Source organism: Coregonus clupeaformis, unplaced genomic scaffold (genome assembly GCF_020615455.1).
Source record: "Coregonus clupeaformis isolate EN_2021a unplaced genomic scaffold, ASM2061545v1 scaf1113, whole genome shotgun sequence".
In the NCBI taxonomy this organism is placed as follows: Eukaryota; Metazoa; Chordata; class Actinopteri; order Salmoniformes; family Salmonidae; genus Coregonus; species Coregonus clupeaformis.
In genome coordinates, this window is record NW_025534567.1 from 40,690 (window position 1) to 60,080 (window position 19,391).

At 43.7% G+C, this 19,391-nt stretch overlaps 1 protein-coding gene across 1 annotated transcript in view; it reads left to right on the plus strand.

The window, feature by feature from the left end:
- Nucleotides 1-19,391, plus strand: part of svild (supervillin d) — a gene marked incomplete at its 5' end in the record, with an annotated part of 77,826 nt that overhangs the window by 32,690 nt on the left and 25,745 nt on the right. The window contains 6 exon segments of the mRNA XM_045217550.1: nt 173-256; nt 685-771; nt 1,243-1,426; nt 7,174-7,346; nt 12,924-13,079; nt 13,447-13,583. Of these exon segments, the coding sequence (XP_045073485.1) occupies nt 173-256; nt 685-771; nt 1,243-1,426; nt 7,174-7,346; nt 12,924-13,079; nt 13,447-13,583 (821 nt within the window).

Genomic DNA, 19,391 nt, shown 5'->3' on the forward strand with positions numbered 1-19,391 from the left:
TGCTGCTCCACACACGCATGCTGTTTTTATATGGGCTAATCCAATTGTATGTGGAGTGTGCTTAGAAAATGCAGCTTGGAAATACTATATTTAAGAGTATTTACTCACACTTCATATAAATTGCAGAAGGCCACTTTGACGTCAATATGACCCCAGTGTTCTTTCCCATCAGGTCTTGTGTCGGAGACTGGTAAAGAGGAGTCTCCCATTTCCCACATTAAGAAGTCCAGCGCCACGCCAGTCAAGCCACATGAAGGTATACTATGTTCTCCTTTTGATGATTTGATAGACTGTCTGGCCTAGTTTTGGATGGTCATATGTAGTCTAAACATTTTCAGTCAGAATTTTTTGCGGCACTTAAGGGATAGTGTGAAATTTTGGCAATTAAGCCGCCCTTTTTCTACTCGAGCCTATTCTATCTAGTGTTAGCGCAATGACTGGAAGACTACCAGAAGCATGGCATGCTTAAGGGCATAATTGCCAAAATCTCACACTATCCCTTTAAACCTCTGCTTGCTATTTGGGGTTTTAGGCCCATAGTTAGTTGCCCCATGACATGTATTTGTAAAAAGTGCTATACAAGTACCATTTTCCTTGACTCCTAAACCTAGGAAACTAACCATACATCAAGTGACCTGTTGTCAAAATGGCCGCCTGTATGTTGTCATCTCTTTCGCTGAGCAGAAATCTCCACTCCGAGTGGCGTCAAGGTAGAAGGGGACAAGAGGCTGGACAAGTTAGAGTCCTTCCTGGACAAGCTCCACAGTAAAGGTAAATCCCACACACTGACACTATTAGGTTTCACCATGGCCACATTTTTTGTTATGACACCTTTTAAAAATAAAGCCACTATCAGGTTTCTCCATAGGCACACTTTTTGTCATGACACCCTTTGCGCCATAGAACCTTGAAAATCGACAGACTCAACACACAATTCCCAATAAATAAGAACGTTTCTCTCTCCTATTGACTTCTGTCGGAATCTTCCTCACACTCGTAGGAGTTACAGGAAGTAACTGGAATTGCTTGTTGAGTTTCTCGATGTTCAAACTTCTCTGACACATTGGCTTGCAGGGCTATAGCGCGATAATGGGTAAACTGCTAATGAATCCATAATGTGTCATACACAGGGGGTTTGTAGAAAACTAGACAGTGGTGGCCTTTTGATCTACAGTGGTAAGAGTTCAGTCAAACTGGTTGAATCCTGAAAGTTCTAATTTCCTGCTTTCTGTTTCTTGCCAGGGCTGGGGCACAGCCGGACTTCCACCATCGAGGTGACTGCCGAGACGGAGAAAGAGGTCATGACCCTGGATGATGAGGAGACGTTTGGCCGCTTTTACAAGCCTGTGTCGCCCACTGCCCGAGGCGCCGGCGTTACTGCGCTGACCGAGGAGGACCTCAGCGACCTTCAAGCCGACACGCCAAAGTACGGTTCAGTCTGTCAATGTAGCAATCTACAAACTGTATGGGAATCAGTCCTGTTATGTTGAATATAGTTCTCATGGCGAGAATAAGTCAGGGAATTCCACTGGTCAATTTGATTAGATGAGTGTGCTGATCTACTAGAGTAGTTGGTACTTGAGGTGAGATTTGGAAACACTGTGTTAACATAAAAAAAATGTAGATAGTAGTTTTAGTTTAGTCTTTTTTCCCCAGATTCATTTAGGCAAATTGCTCTTCTTTATTTATTCCTACGAACATGACTATACAGAACCTTCCATGACTATACAGAACCTTCCATGCCAATGTACTTTATGAGATGTACTGTACAATTTCACTTGATCATTGTGGAGGCCATAGGCATTGATTGAAGCTCAATGTTAAATGCAAATCTCCCTACCATCATATCTAAGCCAATATGACACCAATCTTGATGAAAATTTGCAAATCAACTTGATTGGAGGTACACAACACACTCCCCGCCACTCGTCACGGCCGTTACCGAGAACCACATACCGGATTTAAAAAAAGGGTTGTTAGCAATTGATTTTTAAGACTATTTCTTGCACCTACCTAGCTCAAATTCTAAACGTCGGATTAAAACGAGACTATAGCATCCTTAAAGTTACCATTGGACTTTAAAAAACGCCAGATTTACCAAATGTGTAGGTGCGCAGTTTTTATAAAATGTATAATTTATCGCTCTCACATGCACATTTCCATCCGTTAAGAAACAACAATGTGCTACCTTTCTGTAGCATTTATGACAATGCTAAACATTTTTTGCCGAAGCTTAGTTCTATAACATCGGGTCGGTTGCTCGGCAACAACACAGCTGCTTGCACCATGCTGCCAGTCATAAGAAGTGTATGCGAACAAACCTAGGCTACTGTATATAGCTAGAAATATGGCGGTATTGAAGCCGAGGTTAATCAATAAATGCAAACAGGTAACTAGCTAATGTTGCGTAGCTGAAGTTAGCTTGCTTGTACAAACTCCAGCAGCTAGCCTCTGTAGCTAGCTAACACCAGTCAGCTGAAAGCTAGCTAGCTAATGAACAGGTAAATAAAGGTAAACTAGCGAACGTCCTTGGCTGCTATGATAGCCAATTAACTTTAGCTAGCTAAGTAATCTTAGCCAACATAAGATTGTAACGTTAGCTAACATGTATGGCCAGTTCATGCACCAAAATAGCTCACAATAGAGATCTTACACAAAACATAACTAGTTAGTTACGTTAAGTTTAAAATCACCAAACTTTAGGAAACTGCCATGCTACTCACGTTCATTTGCATTGCACAGACCATATTTCAGACAGGACAAATACTGCTGTTAGCTACGCTACATTTCCTCGAAGAACAACCAAGACCACACAAACCATAGCCGAGAAAACTAATTGTTTTGTTAAGAAACAGTAAGGTAGTTATGAACCGCATATAGTAAATGGTGGAACCCCAAACGCACACCTTAGTTGTGCATGCTAGCATCAATTTACCAGACTCGACTGACAGCATTACTGTTTCAAACATGTAGAATAAATTCCAGCTCCGGCATAAACTCTCTCTCCTGCTGTCTTGTCATTATTATAATCCACATTTGTGCTGACTGATCAACAGTGTCAAGTTACTTTTCAGTGTGTTCAAGTAAAATCTGAAGTCGCCATGCACAAGTGAAAAGTAGTCAGGGGGGTGCACGAGGGTAAAATAACAACATCATAATAACTCCTAACGCTAACCTTAACCCCTAGCCTAGTTAACATTAGCCACCTAGCTAACGTTAGCAACAACAAATTGGAATTCGTCACGCAATACGTATTGGAAATTCATAACATATTGTACGAATTAAAATTCATAACATATCATATGAATTGCAATTCATAACGTGTCATACAAATTGTAATATGTAACATATCATGCGAAATAGATTATGGAAAGCCACAAATTAAAACATACCATACATATCATACGAAATGTTATGAGATCAGGTTGCCGCACAGCCAGCCAGCAACGTGCAGTCAAAAGAAAAGGAAATTAATGCTACTTGATTAAATGTCTGTTTTCACCAAATAAGTCAATTAAACATGCAATTACGCTTCCAGACATTTAAATAGTATGTTGAAGTCATTTATTAAGAATTGTTGAAGTCATTTATTAAGAATTTATTAAGTAATTGTTAGTGTTCCTGCTTGTGGATTAGAACATTGCAGGTTCGACTCCTGGAGGAGATATTTTGACCATTCTTTCGTTAAACCTCTTAGATGTAAAGTCCCCTGTTTAGTGGACCTGCGTGGTTCTGGTACCGGTTCCGACCAATATTTTAGCTTATAAATCGATCTATGGACACCGTACTCTCCTTCTCCGCTCTTCTTGGCATTTTAATCCACGTGTGTTCTTCTTCAGTGGGGTTTATCAGTGGTTGGCATCCAACGTTATGGTGCATTACCGCCAGAGACAGGGAGAATCTAAATCCTACCTACCAGCTGCTTTGCTCTTTAAAAAGATAACAAAATATTTGACATTATGACGTTCTACTCAATATACTCTTTAAACTCATTTGCTGTATCCGCTTCTCCCTCATACCAGATCACATCCTCTCTCTTTCCCTGTGATACTGCCCACACTGTAGCAATACATGCTCCATGGTCTCTGTTTCCTGACAATAATCACACTTTCCTGTTGGATGCTTTCCTATCACATTTAATGTCTCATTCAACTGGCTGTGTCCCACCCTTAATCTTATAAAAATAGCCTCCTCTCTTCTGTCCCTTCCTGCCGTCCTCCCCGACTTTCCTCTGTACTTGAAATAAATGCCTTCCCTTATTATTTCTATTCCACTGCTCCTGCCATCTCTGCACTATCACTGTATATATCAGTCTTTTTGCCTTGCTCATTGAAACTTCAACGTCAACATCCCCACTACTAAGTGCACTAATACCTCTACCATGTGTTGGATATTTTTTTAACTCTGCCGTGCACACCTGTGTGAAGCTAGCCACAGTAAGGATTAGCCACAATAATGGAATTTGCGGTTCGCCTTCATAATAAAAGTGAGTCAAACTGATACAAATGTGGAATAATGCCATATTTAGAGTAGATAATGCTAGACAAGGTCAGAATGTTGAACAGCCCTTAGCCATGGTATATTGGTCATATACCACACCCCCTCGGCCCTTATTGCTTAATTATAATATTGTATAATAATTTTGCATAATCACCTTCTGGTGTAAAAAACATGGAAATTAAAAAACAAAAAACAATGTTTTATGTGAGAATAGGTATTGGTCTGAAGCCGAAAAAGAAAGGAAATTCACAAATGTGTATTATTGTTGCGTCGCCATCTTTATTGCAAAAAGAAATACAAGTACAAACAACTTTAAGCTACATATTATTTTGACAGAGGTAATGAACTGGCCATTCATTAATCAGCACGGCAATTGATAAAACAGCATCATGTTTGAAACAAATGGTTCTGAACATAATTCAGTATTACACAGCTGACAGTTACAGAAATCAGGAATGCAGACAGGCTCTATCGATCTGCGCTACTGTGTCCAACACACAACCACCTGTTATGTTTGGCACCTACTGACCAAAAAAGGATGTTATTATGATCTTTTTTTTTTCAATGACATGTTAAGCTAAAATAAAGTTTTAAGGAAATATAGGCATGCACCACATTACTTCAAGACAAATCAGCTCAATCAAGCCTGATTGTCTTGTAAGTATAAAAGCAAAGCTTGCATTCATTTAATAAAAAAAGCATGAAAAGGTAATGTAATGGGATAGTGTCTTACTGTGGGTGAAGATTCCAATACTTTACCTTGTACAGTGGGGAAAAAAAGTATTTAGTCAGCCACCAATTGTGCATGTTCTCCCACTTAAAAAGATGAGAGAGGCCTGTAATTTTCATCATAGGTACACGTCAACTATGACAGACAAAATGAGAAAAAAAATCCAGAAAATCACATTGTAAGATTTTTTATGAATTTATTTGCAAATTATGGTGGAAAATAAGTATTTAGTCAATAACAAAAGTTTCTCAATACTTTGTTATATACCCTTTGTTGGCAATGACACAGGTCAAACGTTTTCTGTAAGTCTTCACAAGTTTTTCACACACTGTTGCTGGTATTTTGGCCCATTCCTCCATGCAACGATTTTCTGGTGATGTTTTGGGGCTGTCGCTGGGCAACACGGACATTCAACTCCCTCCAAAGATTTTCTATGGGGTTGAGATCTGGAGACTGGCCAGGCCACTCCAGGACCTTGAAATGCTTCTTACGAAGCCACTCCTTCGTTGCCCGGGCGGTGTGTTTGGGATCATTGTCATGCTGAAAGACCCAGCCACGTTTCATCTTCAATGCCCTTGCTGATGGAAGGAGGTTTTCACTCAAAATCTCATGATACATGGCCCCATTCATTCTTTCCTTTACACGGATCAGTCGTCCTGGTCCCTTTGCAGAAAAACAGCCCCAAAGCATGATGTTTCCACCCCCATGCTTCACAGTAGGTATGGTGTTCTTTGGATGCAACTCAGCATTCTTTGTCCTCCAAACACGACAAGTTGAGTTTTTACCAAAACGTTCTATTTTGGTTTCATCTGACCAATCCTCTTCTGGATCATCCAAATGCAAACTTCAGACGGGCCTGGACATGTACTGGCTTAAGCAGGGGGACACGTCTGGCACTGCAGGATTTTAGTCCCTGGCGGCGTAGTTTGTTACTGATGGTAGGCTTTGTTACTTTGGTCCCAGCTCTCTGCAGGTCATTCACTAGGTCCCCCCGTGTGGTTCTGGGATTTTTGCTCACCGTTCTTGTGATCATTTTGACCCCACGGGGTGAGATCTTGCGTGGAGCCCCAGATCGAGGGAGATTATCAGTGGTCTTGTATGTCTTCCATTTCCTAATAATTGCTCCCACAGTTGATTTCTTCAAACCAAGCTGCTTACCTATTGCAGATTCAGTCTTCCCAGCCTGGTGCAGGTCTACAATTTTGTTTCTGGTGTCCTTTGACAGCTCTTTGGTCTTGGCCATAGTGGAGTTTGGAGTGTGACTGTTTGAGGTTGTGGACAGGTGTCTTTTATACTGATAACAAGTTCAAACAGGTGCCATTAATACAGGTAACGAGTGGAGGACAGAGGAGCCTCTTAAAGAAGAAGTTACAGGTCTGTGAGAGCCAGAAATCTTGCTTGTTTGTAGGTGACCAAATACTTATTTTCCACCATAATTTGCAAATAAATTCATTAAAAATCCTACAATGTGATTTTCTGGAATTTTTTTCTCTATTTGTCTGTCATAGTTGACGTGTACCTATGATGAAAATTACAGGCCTCTCTCATCTTTTTAAGTGGGAGAACTTGCACAATTGGTGGCTGACTAAATACTTTTTTCCCCCACTGTATGTGGTACAAATCACATTGTGGATGCAAGAGTATGAATTAGGGTGTTTGAGAAGGTTTGAATCCTAAGCAACCTGTCTACACATAGTTTAAAGTACAATACCAACATAGCTACTGTAGCAGGTCAAAGCTGTGTGCTGGAAAACCTCGGTAGAGCATGGGTGGAATAGGCATTGTGGTGCTCATGTGAATTTCCTTTATTTTTCGCCTTCAGACCAATGTCTATTCTCACTTAAAACTTAGTTTTTTGTTTTTTATTTACTTTGGCGTTTGTAAATTATCTCAAAGTGTATATCTCTCCTTCTAACCTCTCCCTCTTCTGCGTATGATTCTAGGTTGACATCGGCAGTGACGGAACACAAGCGTGCTGTGCGTCCTACTAGGAATAACCAGGGCTCACGCAACCCCCTCCGTGCCCTGGCGGCCCGCAACGACATCCGCCAGGTCTACACGGAACAGAGACTCAATGTAGCTACCGTGGAAACCAAGAGGATGCAAGTGGAGAGGAGTAAGCCATCCCATCCTATAATATGCGTTCTATATTTTTTATTAGCATTTTTAACCCCTTTTTCTCCCCAATTTCGTGATATCCAATTGGTAGTTACAGTCTTGTCCCATCGCTGCAACTCCCTTACTGACTCGGGAGAGGCGAAGGTCGAGAGCCATGCGTCCTCCGAAACACGACCCTGCGGCACACTGCTCGCTTAATCCGGAAGCCAGCCACACCAATGTGTCGGAGGAAACACTGTACAACTGGCGACCGAGTCAGCGTGCATGCGCCCGGCCCGCCACAGGAGTCGCTAGAGTGTGATGGGACTAGGACATCCCAGCCGGCCAAACCCTCACCTAACCCTGATGACTCTAGGCCAATTGCGCCCCGCCTCATGGGTCTCCCAGTCGCGGCCGGCTGCGATACAGCCTGGGATCGAACCCGGGTCTGTAGTGATGCCTCAAGCACTGCGATGCAATCAGTGCCTTCGACAGCTGCGCCACTCGGGAGGCCCATGCAACGTGTTTAAAAAAATAACTATCCCTTTAACAAGTTGTAAATAGATCATTTTCTAAAAGGTGAATCCAAAGGCAATCTCCAGGAGGCTAAGGAAGTGCTATTCTATTTTATTATATTCTGTCACTACACTGTTCTTGATCACAGTCTGCATTTACCTTATGCAAGAGGAAAATAATTGCGCATGAGAGTTAAATTCTGTTAAGTAAATGCTTGTATTGTCAAATGTATTGTATTGTGTAGCAAACAGGCCATACAACACATATTTGCAAAACAGCACAGCAAGGAAAATATTATGGTTGATAGCCAGCTAAATGTAGCTGAAAAAGTAGCAGTTATAGTATGAACTTGACTCTGTTGGGGCAGGGGTTGTGGTTAGGGCTGTGGCGGTCATGAAATTTAGTCAGCCGGTTATTGTCATGCAAAAGACTGCCGGTCTCATGGTAATTGACCGTTAATTAACATAAACATGTTTAGCATCTCTAGGCCTCCACACATACAAGCCACTGATGCGCACCTTTGGAACATCTACATTTTAAAAAAGGATAATAAATCAATTTAATATACATCATAACAATAAATCCATTATTTATTTTAGTCATGTCTAAAGAAACATTATGATATGAAGAAAACTTATTTCAGAAAAACAGAATGAGTTCGCCTATGTTATCTAGCTATGCTCCCATGCCATAGGCTGTAGGCTTGTTCATTTAGCTGACAAGATATGCTTATAAGTACCATGCCATTCTTTTATTTTATCAGATTTTATAGTAAGAAGAATATAATTGAACTTAGCTGAATAAAATATACTTAACAAAAATATAAATGCAACATGCAACAATTTCAAATGTTTTACTGAGTTACAGTTCATAGAAGGAAATCGGTCAATTTAAATAAATAAATTAGGACCTAATCTATGGATTTCACATGACTGGGCAGGGGCGCAGCCATGGGTGGGCCTGGGAGGGCATAGGCTCACCCTCTTGGGAGCCAGGCCCACCCACTGGGGAGTAAGGTCCAGCCAATCAGAATGAGTTCTTCCACACAGAAGGGCTTAATTACAGGCAGAAATACTCATCGGTTTCATCAGCTGTCTGGGTGGCTGGTCTCAGACGATCCCGCAGGTAAAGAAGCTGGATGTGGAGGACCTGGGCTGGCGTGGTTACACGTGGTCTGCGGTTGTGAGGCCGATTGGATGTACTGCCAAATTCTCCAAAACAACGTTGGAGGCGGCTTATGGTAGAGAAATTAACATTCAAATCTCTGGCAACAGCTCTGCTGGACATTCCTGCAGTCAGCATGCCAATTGAATGCTCCCTCAACTTGAGACATCTATGACATTGTGTTGTGTGACAAAACTGCACATTTTAGAGTGGCCTTTTATTGTCCCCAGCACAAGGTGGACCTGTGTAATGATCATGCTGTTTAATCAGATTCTTGATATGCCACACCTGTCAGGTGGATGGATTATCTTGACAAAGGAGAAATTCTCACTAACAGGGATGTAAACATATTTGCGCACAACATTTGAGAGAAATAAGCTTTTTGTGCATATGGAACATTTCTGGGATCTTTTATTTCAGCTCATGAAACATGGGACCACAAGTGTACATGTTGCGTTTATGTTTTTGTTCAGTATATAAACATTACTAAGAGCAAAGTACATTACAAAAGGAGAATGGCACTCAAAAAAGAGCATGCACAAAAATACAGGGAGGGGAAAACAACAACAAGATCATCAAAGGCAATTCAAATTGAGAGGCTAAATTCAAAAACATGTTAAAAAGACAAGAGAGCAAGACCAAGGTTAAAATGCTATAGGCTGAATGCTAGTTGTTGAAGGTACCAAACTGTCTGTTCTAGCAGTTGACACACAGTTCGGACACTCATCGGTACAACACAAGACATCAGTGGTCTCTTCACAGTCCCCAGGTCCAGAACAGAAGCTGGGAAACGCACATTATTAAATAGAGACATGACTACTTGGAACTCTCTGCCACCCCAGGTAACTCAAGCCAGCAATAAAACCAGATTAAAAGAACAATTTACGTCACAACGGGGACAGTGAAGAGACAGACGTTTTTATATATTTTGTATTGTAATTTGCACTGTATTATGTATTGTATTATGTAGGGGCTCATAGGGCAGGAGCCATCTCCTGTTTCTGAAGCGTGAGGCAGAGGCAGGAGATAATGGAGTATTATGTAGTATTATCTACAGTGCATTCGGAAAGTATTCAGACCCCTTGACTTTTTCCACTCATTTTTGCAAATGTATAAAGAATTTTAAACTGAAATATTACATTTACATAATTATTCAGAACCTTTACTCAGTACTTTGTTGACGCACCTTTGGCAGCGATTACAGACTTGAGTCTTCTTGGGTATGACGCTACAAGCTTGGCACACCTGTATTTGGGGAGTTTCTCCTATTCTTCTCTGCAGATCCTCTCAAACTCTGTCAGGTTGGATGGGGAGCGTCGCTGCACAGCTATTTTCAGATCTCTCCAGAGATGTTCGATCGCGTTCAAGTCCGTGCTCTGGCTGGGCCACTCAAGGACATTCAGAGACATTTCCCGAAGCCACTCCTCTATTGTCTTGGCTGTGTGCTTAGGGTCGTTGGCCTGTTGGAAGGTGAACCTTCGCCCCAGTCTGAGGTCCTGAGCAGGTTTTCATCAAGGATCTCTCTGTACTTTGCTCCGTTCATCTTTCCCTTGATCCTGACTAGTCTCCCAGTCCCTGCCGCTGAAAAACATTCCCACAGCATGATGATGCTGCCACCACCATGCTTCACCGTAGAGATAGTGCCAGGTTTCCTCCAGACGTGACGCTTGGCATTCAGGCCAAAGAGTTCAATCTTGGTTTCATCAGACCAGAAAATCTTGTTTCTCATGGTCTGAGAGTCTTAAGGTGCCTTTTGGCAAACTCCAAGCGGGCTGTCATGTGCCTTTTACTGAGGAGTGGCTTCCATCTCAACATGATCAAGACAAAGGAGATGATTGTGGACTACAGGAAAAAGAAGAGGACCGAGCACGCCCTCATTCTCATCAACGGGGCTGTAGTGGAGCAGGTTGAGAGCTTCAAGTTCCTTGGTGTCCACATCACAAACAAACTAACATGGTCCAAGCACACCAAGACAGTCGTGAAGAGGGCACGACAAAACCTATTCCCCCTCAGGAGACTGAAAATATTTGGCATGGGTACTCAGATCCTCAAAAGGTTCTACAGCTGCACCATCGAGAGCATCCTAACTGGTTACATCACTGCCTGGTATGGAAACTGCTCGGCCTCCGACCGCAAGGCATTACAGAGTGTAGTGCGTACGGCCCAGTACATCACTGGGGCCAAGCTTCCTGCCATCCAAGACCTCTATACTAGGCGGTGTCAGAGGAAGGCCCTATAAATTGTCAAAGAATCCAGCCACCCTGGTCATAGAATGTTCTCTCTGCTACCGCACGGCAAGCGGTACCAGAGCACCAAGTCTAGGTCCAAGAGGCTTCTAAACAGCTTCTGCCCCCAAGCCATAAGACTCCTGAACAGCTAATCAAATGGCTACCCAGACTATTTGCATTGTCCCCCCCTCTTTTACTCTGCTGCTACTCTCTGTTTATTATCTATGCATAGTCACTTTAATAACTCTACCTACATGTACATATTACCTCAATTATCTCGACTAACCGGTGCCCCCACACATTGACTCGGTACTGGTACCCCCTGTATATAGCCTCGACTATTATTATTTTGTACTTTTATTTTGTATTATTTTATATTGTATTTCTTCTGGTGTTTTTTTTTTTTTTGGGGGGGTATTCTTTCTTAAAACTGCATTGTTGGTTAAGGGCTTGTAAGTAATAATTTCACTGTAAGGTCTACACCTGTTATATTCGCGCATGTGACTAATACAATTTGATTTGATCTGGCCACTCTTCCATACATGCCTGATTGGTGGAGTGCTGCAGAGATGGTTGTCCTTCTGGAAGGTTCTCCCATCTCCACAGAGGAACTCTGGAGCTCTGTCAGAGTCACCATTGGGTTCTTGGTCACCTCCCTGACCATGACCCTTCTCCCCCGATTGCTCAGTTTGGCCGGGCGGCCAGCTCTAGGAAGCGCCTAGGTGGTTCCAAACTTCTTCCATTTAAGAATAATGGAGGCCACTGTGTTCTTGGGGACCTTCAATGCTGCAGACATTTTTTGGTACCCTTCCCCAGATCTGTGCCTCGACACAATCCAATTCCTTCGCCCTCATGGCTTGGTTTTTGCTCTGACGTGCATTGTCAACTGTGGAACCTTATATAGACAGGTGTGTGTCTTTCCAAATCATTTCCAATCAATTGAATTTACCACAGGTGGACTCCAATCAAGTTGTTGAAACATCTCAAGGATGATCAATGGAAACCGGATGCACCTGAGCTCAATTTCAAATCTCATAGCAAAGGGTCTGAATACTTATGTGTATATGTAATTTTTTAATAATATTTTTGACAAAGATTTCTCTAAACCTATTTTTGCTTCGTCATTATGGGGTATTGTATGTAGATTAATGAGGGAGGGGGAAAATATAATTTAATACATTTTAGAATAAGGCTGTTATGTAACAAAATGTGGAAAAAGTCAACAGGTCTGAATACTTTCCGAATGCACTGTATATTAGATTATGTATATTATGTATTTTATTTGTTGTTTTGTTTCCTGTTTGGACCACATACAACTAAATACTATTACTAAAAGGTGGGTTTTGAGACTGGACTTGAAGGTTTGGATGGAGTCAGATTCGCAGGTTTGGGGGGGAGAGAGTTCCAGAGAGTGAGGGCGACATTTACATGTTTTTTTTGTGTGTTTTTTTGTCATTTTAGCAGACGCTCTTATACAGAGTGACTTACAGTTAGTGAGTGCATTCATTTTCATACTGAAGGCACGATCCCCCATGGAGTCAGAGGATCGGAGGCTGCGGGTGGGGGTGTAGATGTGTAGCTGCTAACCTCCATTTTGGATTGCTACCCACCCCCGTTTCAGCTCAATCAACATTGGCCAAGCACAATAATGGCCTACTAACCTCCATTTTGGCTCTTCTCATCCACAGTGGCCAAGCATTCCAACCTGGCGGACGCAGCTCTGGCCGGCCTGGCCAGTAAGGAGAACTTCCGCAAGGTCAACCTGCGCAGCACCAAGTCCACTGAGGTGGTGACCAACAACAGCACGCTGCCCTTCAACAAGCTCATGCTCATCCGCATCAAAGGTCAGTCAGAGGGCAAAGGTCACGGGGTCAGGGATGGCATTTTTCTGTTCAGAAATTGCACCATGTTCTCTATATACTGCACTACGTTTTATTTACAATGATTCTTCATTGTAAATACAATTCACAAATGTATTTTTATTTTTATTACCAGTACTCTTGAACAATACAACAGTGGCACATATTTAAAACTTGGCTTCACCCATCCACTTCGTCTCCAAAGGAGTACAGTAGCATATATTTTAGAAAAATCTCTGAGTAGTTCCTTGACTCTTTCCATAAACTTCCATAAGCAGAGGAATGACTGGTTGGAGTAAGTGGGTGTGTCTGGTTTCTAAAGTGGGTCTGTCTGTCTGGGTGTGGTCTTCAGGTCGGAGGCACGTGCAGGTGCGTCTGGTGGAGCCCACGGCCCGTTCCCTGAACAGCGGCGACTGCTACCTGCTCATCACCCCCAAACACTGCTTCATGTGGAGTGGAGAGTTCGCCAACGTCATCGAAAAAGCCAAGGTACTAGACATGCACTATATATACAAAAGTATATGGACACCCCTTTACATGAATGGATTTGGCTATTCCAGCCACACCCGTTGCTGACAGGTAAATAAAATCGAACACACTGCCATGCAATCTCCAAAGACAAACATTAGCAGTAGAATGGCCTTACTGAAGAGCTCCATCATAGGATGCCACCTTTCCAACAAGTCAGTTCGTCAAATATCTACCCTGCTAGAGCTGCCCCGGTCAACTGTAAGTGCTGAAGTGGAAACATCTAGGAGCAACAACAGCTCAGCCGCGAAGTGGTAGGCCACACAAACACACAGAACGGGACCGCCGTGTCCTGAAGCGTGTAGCACATAAAAATAGTCTGTCCTCGGTTGCAACACTCACTACAGAGTTCCAAACTGCCTCTGGAAACAACGTCAGCACAAGACCTGTTCGTTGGGAGCTTCATGAAATGGGTTTCCATGGCCGAGCAGCCGCACACAAGCCTAAGATCATCATGCGCAATGCCAAGTGTCGGATGGAGTGGTGTAAAGCTCGCCGCCATTGGACTCTGGAGCAGTGGAAATGCGTTCTCTGGAGTGATGAATCTGGCAGTCCGACGGACGAAATCTGGGTTTGGCGGATGCCAAGAGAACGCTACCTGCCCGAATGCATAGGGCCACCTGTAAAGTTTGGTGGAGGAGGAATAATGGTCGGGGGCTGTTTTTCATGGTTCGAACTACGCCTCTTAGTTCCAGTGAAGGGTAATCGTAACGCTACAGCATACAATGACATTGTAGATGATTCTGTGCTTCCAACTTTGTGGTAACAGTTTGGGGAAGGCCCTTTCCTGTTTCAGCATGACAAAGCACCCGTGCACAAAGCGAGGTCCATACAGAAATGGTTTCTCGAGATCAGTGTGGAAGAACTTGACTGGCCTGCACAGGGCCATGACCTCAACCCAATCTAACAACTTTGGGATGAATTGGAACGCCGACTGCGAGCCAGGCCTAATCGCCCAACATAAGTGCCCGACTTCCCTAATGCTCTTGTGGCTGAATGGAAGCAAGTCCCTGCAGCAATGTTCCAACATCTAGTGGAAAGCCTTCCCAGAAGAGTGGAGGCTGTTATAGCAGCAAAGGGGGACCAACTCCATATTAATGTCCATGATTTTGGAATCCGATGTTCGACGAGCAGGTGTCCACATACTTTTGGTCATGTAGTGTACAGATGCATATACAGTGCATTCGGAAAGTATGCAGATCCCTTCCCTTTTTCCACATTTTGTTACGTCGCAGCCTTATTCTAAAATGAATTAAATAAAACATTTTCCTCATTAATCTACACACAATACCCCATAATGACAACGAGACAACCATTTTTTTTTTGTTGTTGCAAAAACCAGAAATACCTTTTTTACATAAGTATTCAGACCCTTTGCTATGAGACTCGAAATTGAGCTCAGGTGCATCCTGTTTCCATTGATCATCCTTGAGATGTTTCTACAACTTGATTAATGTCCACCTGTGGTAAATTCAATTGATTGGACATGATTTTCATGATTCCCACGGGGGGCCAGTTTGAAAAATGTATGCACTCACTAACTGTAAGTCGCTCTGGATAAGAGCGTCTGCTAAAAGACTAAAATGTAATGATTTGGAAAGGCACACACCTGTCTATATACGGCCTCACAGTTGACAGTGCATGTCAGAACAAAAACCAAGCCATGAGGTTGAAGGAATTGTCCGTAGAGCTCCGAGACAGGACTGTGTCGAGGCACAGATCTGGGGAAGGGTACAAAAACATTTCTGCCGCATTGAAGGTCCCCAAGAACACAGTGGCCTCCATCATTCTTAAATGGAAGAAGTTTGGAACCACCAAGACTCTACCTAGAGCTGGCCGCCCATCCAAACTAAGCAATCGGGGGAGGATGGCCTTGGTCAGGAAGGTGACAGAGCTCCAGAGTTCCTCTGTGGAGATGGGAGAACCTTACAGAAGGACAACCGTCTCTGCAGCACTCCACCAATCAGGCCTGTTTGGTAGAGTAGCCAGACGGAAGCCACTCCTCAGTAAAAGGCATATGACAGCCCGCTTGGAGTTTGCCAAAAGGCACCTAAAGGACTCTCAGACCATGAGAAACAAGATTCTCTGGTCTGATGAAACCAAGATTGAACTCTTTGGCCTGAATGCCAAGCATCACGTCTGGAGGAAATCTGGCACCATCCCTACGGTGTAGCATAGTGGTGGCAGCATCATGCTGTGGGGATGTTTTTCAGCGGTAGGTACTGGGAAACTAGTCAGGATCGGGGGAAAGCTGAATGGAGCAAAGTACAGAGAGATCCTTGATGAAAGCCTGCTCCAGAGCGCTCAGGACCTCAGACTGGGGCGAAGGTTCACCTTCCAACCGGACAAGGACCCTAAGCACACAGCCAAGACAACGCAGGAGTGGCTTCGGGACAAGTCTCTGAATGTCCTTGAGTGGCCCAGCCAGAGCCCGGACTTGAACCCGATCAAACATCTCTGGAGAGACCTGAAAATGGCTGTGCAGCGACGCTCCCCATCCAACCTGACAGAGGATCTGCAGAGAAGAATGGGAGAAACTCCCCAAATAAAGGTGTGCCAAGCTTGTAGCATCATACCCATGAAGATGCGAGGCTGTAATCGCTGCCAAAGGTGCTTCAACAAAGTATTGAGTAAAGGGTCTGAATACTTATGTAAATGTGATATTTCAGTTTAAAAACCTGTTTTTGCTTTGTCATTATGGGGTATTGTGTGTAGATTGATGAGGGGAAAAACTATTTCATCAATTTTAGAATAAGGCTGTAATGTAACAAAATGTGGAAAAAGTCGAGGTCTGAATACTTTCTGAATGCACTGTAATTAACGAGTGTCTGCGTTTCCGAATTCTTCAGAACCCTCTTCCCGATAGCAAAAAATCAGAAGCTTCTGCACATGCGCGGGATTCTCTACTTTACTAACAGTGTCTGCTCTACTCGTTCGGCTGCCTTGAGAACAGTCTGCTCTGGTGAATGGTGCTCGTTTAATAAAGTTACATCAAAGCTGAATCAATGTCTTTAAGATCACATAAAGATAGTATTCTACAATCTACAGAACAGAATATAACAGCATATATTATAACAATACTGTAAGACAAAAAACACCACCTCTTGAGATTCAAGGATGATTGTGCGAATGGTCAAATTTTTCTCTCATGCGGCCAAAACTCAACAGCACGCGCCACTAGGCAAAATGTGTTTTGATTGAAACAAAACACAGGTATGCTACAGTTCGTTAACACCATCTGCTAAAAAATTCGGTCACTGTACATAATTCAAAACAACACTGTACTTCGAAACACTGTACATAACTCAAGAAGATCTAAATGCATATTCCCATTAAACTGATTGAGATCAGATGGTTGGCATTGACAGTGAGAAATGTGAAGGGAGGTTGACCACAAAAATGTGTGCGTCAAGTAGAGGTAAAGAAACATATGCGCAGAACGTGATACAGATTTTTTGCTCTGGGGAAGAGGCTCCCATGGGGGTTGTGACAGGGCCGGAATGGGGGGGTTACCTTTGGAACCGCAGCCTCTGTCTATAATTAAACACAAAAACAATGTTTTAGGATAACATTTTGGACTGATCCATAGAATCCATAGAAAAATCCAGGAAATTCAAATGAGCACCATAGCCCTAACTTCACTCATGCACTTCCATGGATTTTCATCACACAGCAGTTCAGTTCAGTGCTTGGCCCTCTTCCTCTGAGACTGCTGACACTTTGGCTCCAAGCTGATGTCCACGTCTATCTGGGGAGCGTAGTGTCTCACGCCCAATGTCTCCTCCACCCCCACCCGTCCTTCAGCCAGCTGTGTGATGGTGAAGGTGGGGCACCAGAGCGCCTCCCACAGGCGCTGCTTGATCCTGCGGCCCAGGTTCAGGCTGTAGCGGGGGGGCTGGACAGAGGCAGTGACCAGCATGGAGTCCACCACCGAGTGGTAGATCTGCTGGTACTCTGGGATGGAGTGACCGTGGATTAGGGGCTCCTCCTGAGCCTCAGACCTGCCAGTGGGGCTCCTCTCTGGGTACGAGGATGGGGATGGGATGGAAGTCTAGGAGAACAGCAGTGTTTTGGAAGAACCTGTTCTTCAAGGGCTCCTTGAGCTCCCGCAGGCTCTCCTCCTGCTCCACCTCCCTCTTCCTCCTCTCCTGATGCTGGGGAGATGGATGGACAGAGAGAGAGAGAGAGAGAGAGTAGGTCAACACCACACAGTATGACAATAATCAGACCCTTAACTCTATCAAATGGAAAATTGTTTCAGAGTGGCTCTCTAACAATGCAGCTGTACAATACGGTGACATGACTCTACCTCGGTCATGAGAGAAGAGTCGTCCAGTTTGGTGAAGAACATGGCTGAGCTGGGCCTGGGGACACTCCATCTAGAGGAGCTCTCTCCCTCACCCCCTCCCTGCCTCACCTGGTCATCTCCCTGGTCAAGAACTGGGGCCCTCCGCCTGTTGACCATGGGCCAGCTGGAAATGTGGGAGGCTTGGTCTCCACCCTGGGCCTCACAGTGATGGCGGCGGGGACTAGCCTGTTTCAGTTGCCGGTGTACTTTGACCTGGCAGACCAGTGGCTCAACAGTGGAGGTGACTTCAACCTCTCCACACTGCTGCTGCTCCTCAGGTGAGAGGAACTGCGGGATGGCCTGGTGGAGGCTGGAGGTCCCAGTGCTGCTTCTGGTGTCAACAGTAGTGGGTGAAGAGGACAGAGAGACACCATCTTGGGAGAAGGAGGAGGATGGGGAGGAAGAGGAGCAGCTCTCTACCTTCTCAAACTCTGTGGCCTGCTCAGCCGAGCGGCATTTCCCAAGGGAGAGACTTGCCCCCTTCACTTAGTAGTCATTCCAACGCCCAGAGGGCGCTACACTCCTCCTAAGGCAGTACAGCTGAAGTCTTAGATTTTAGGATACATATTTGAAGAGTAATGTTTCACAGCTAGTTTCCGAGTAGAATGTCTTTTTTGGGGGGCTTGGTTGCCAACATGCCAAGGTTCTAGAGAATGTTGGGGATGAGTTCTAGCCTAGAGCTAGAGCCTAGAGTTTAAAAGTAATCATGTCATAAGAGACACTGATGCACATAGAAACCAAAGGTTCCATTTGGTGCATTCAGTATTATATGGCTGCCAGTTCTAGAGTTAAGTAGATCAGTAAAGTCAAATGTTTCAACAGTTGTATGTATTTGCTCTATGGCCACCATGTGATACAATGGCAACATTCTTCTGAAATGTGTTACTGTTCAGCTCCACACTACCCTCTCTCCTTCCCCTCTCTGCAACCATACTCACATTGATCTGGTCATCTCCCTCTGTTATAATACTTTTCTATTTGATCAACTTTTCTATTTGATCAATGTACTGTAGTTGAGGCCCCATCCAGAAACAGTGTCTAGGTCCTAATCCTCAGACACTTCTGTTGATCTGAAAATAGTCAGTTTCAGTCATGTCAGGAAGTTAGTCGAAATACAAATAATGAATTGAAAAATCGTCATAGAAAACAATGGGCTATTTTCAGTTAATGGAAGTCAATTTCGCTTCTGGAAATGAAAACTGAATTGCCCACAACCTGGCATCAAACATTACATGATATTTATCCAGTTGACGATAATGCATGCTTTAGGGGAATGTCGGGCTGTGTGTGTGTGTCTCCAGTCAGTATTGAGCCCCGTGTTCAGTAGGTGGAATATGTTTTGAAGCATTTTGATAGTGGGATGTACTACCTGAATTTGTCCAATAACAACACACATTTTAATTTTTTTGTGTTCATTAGGC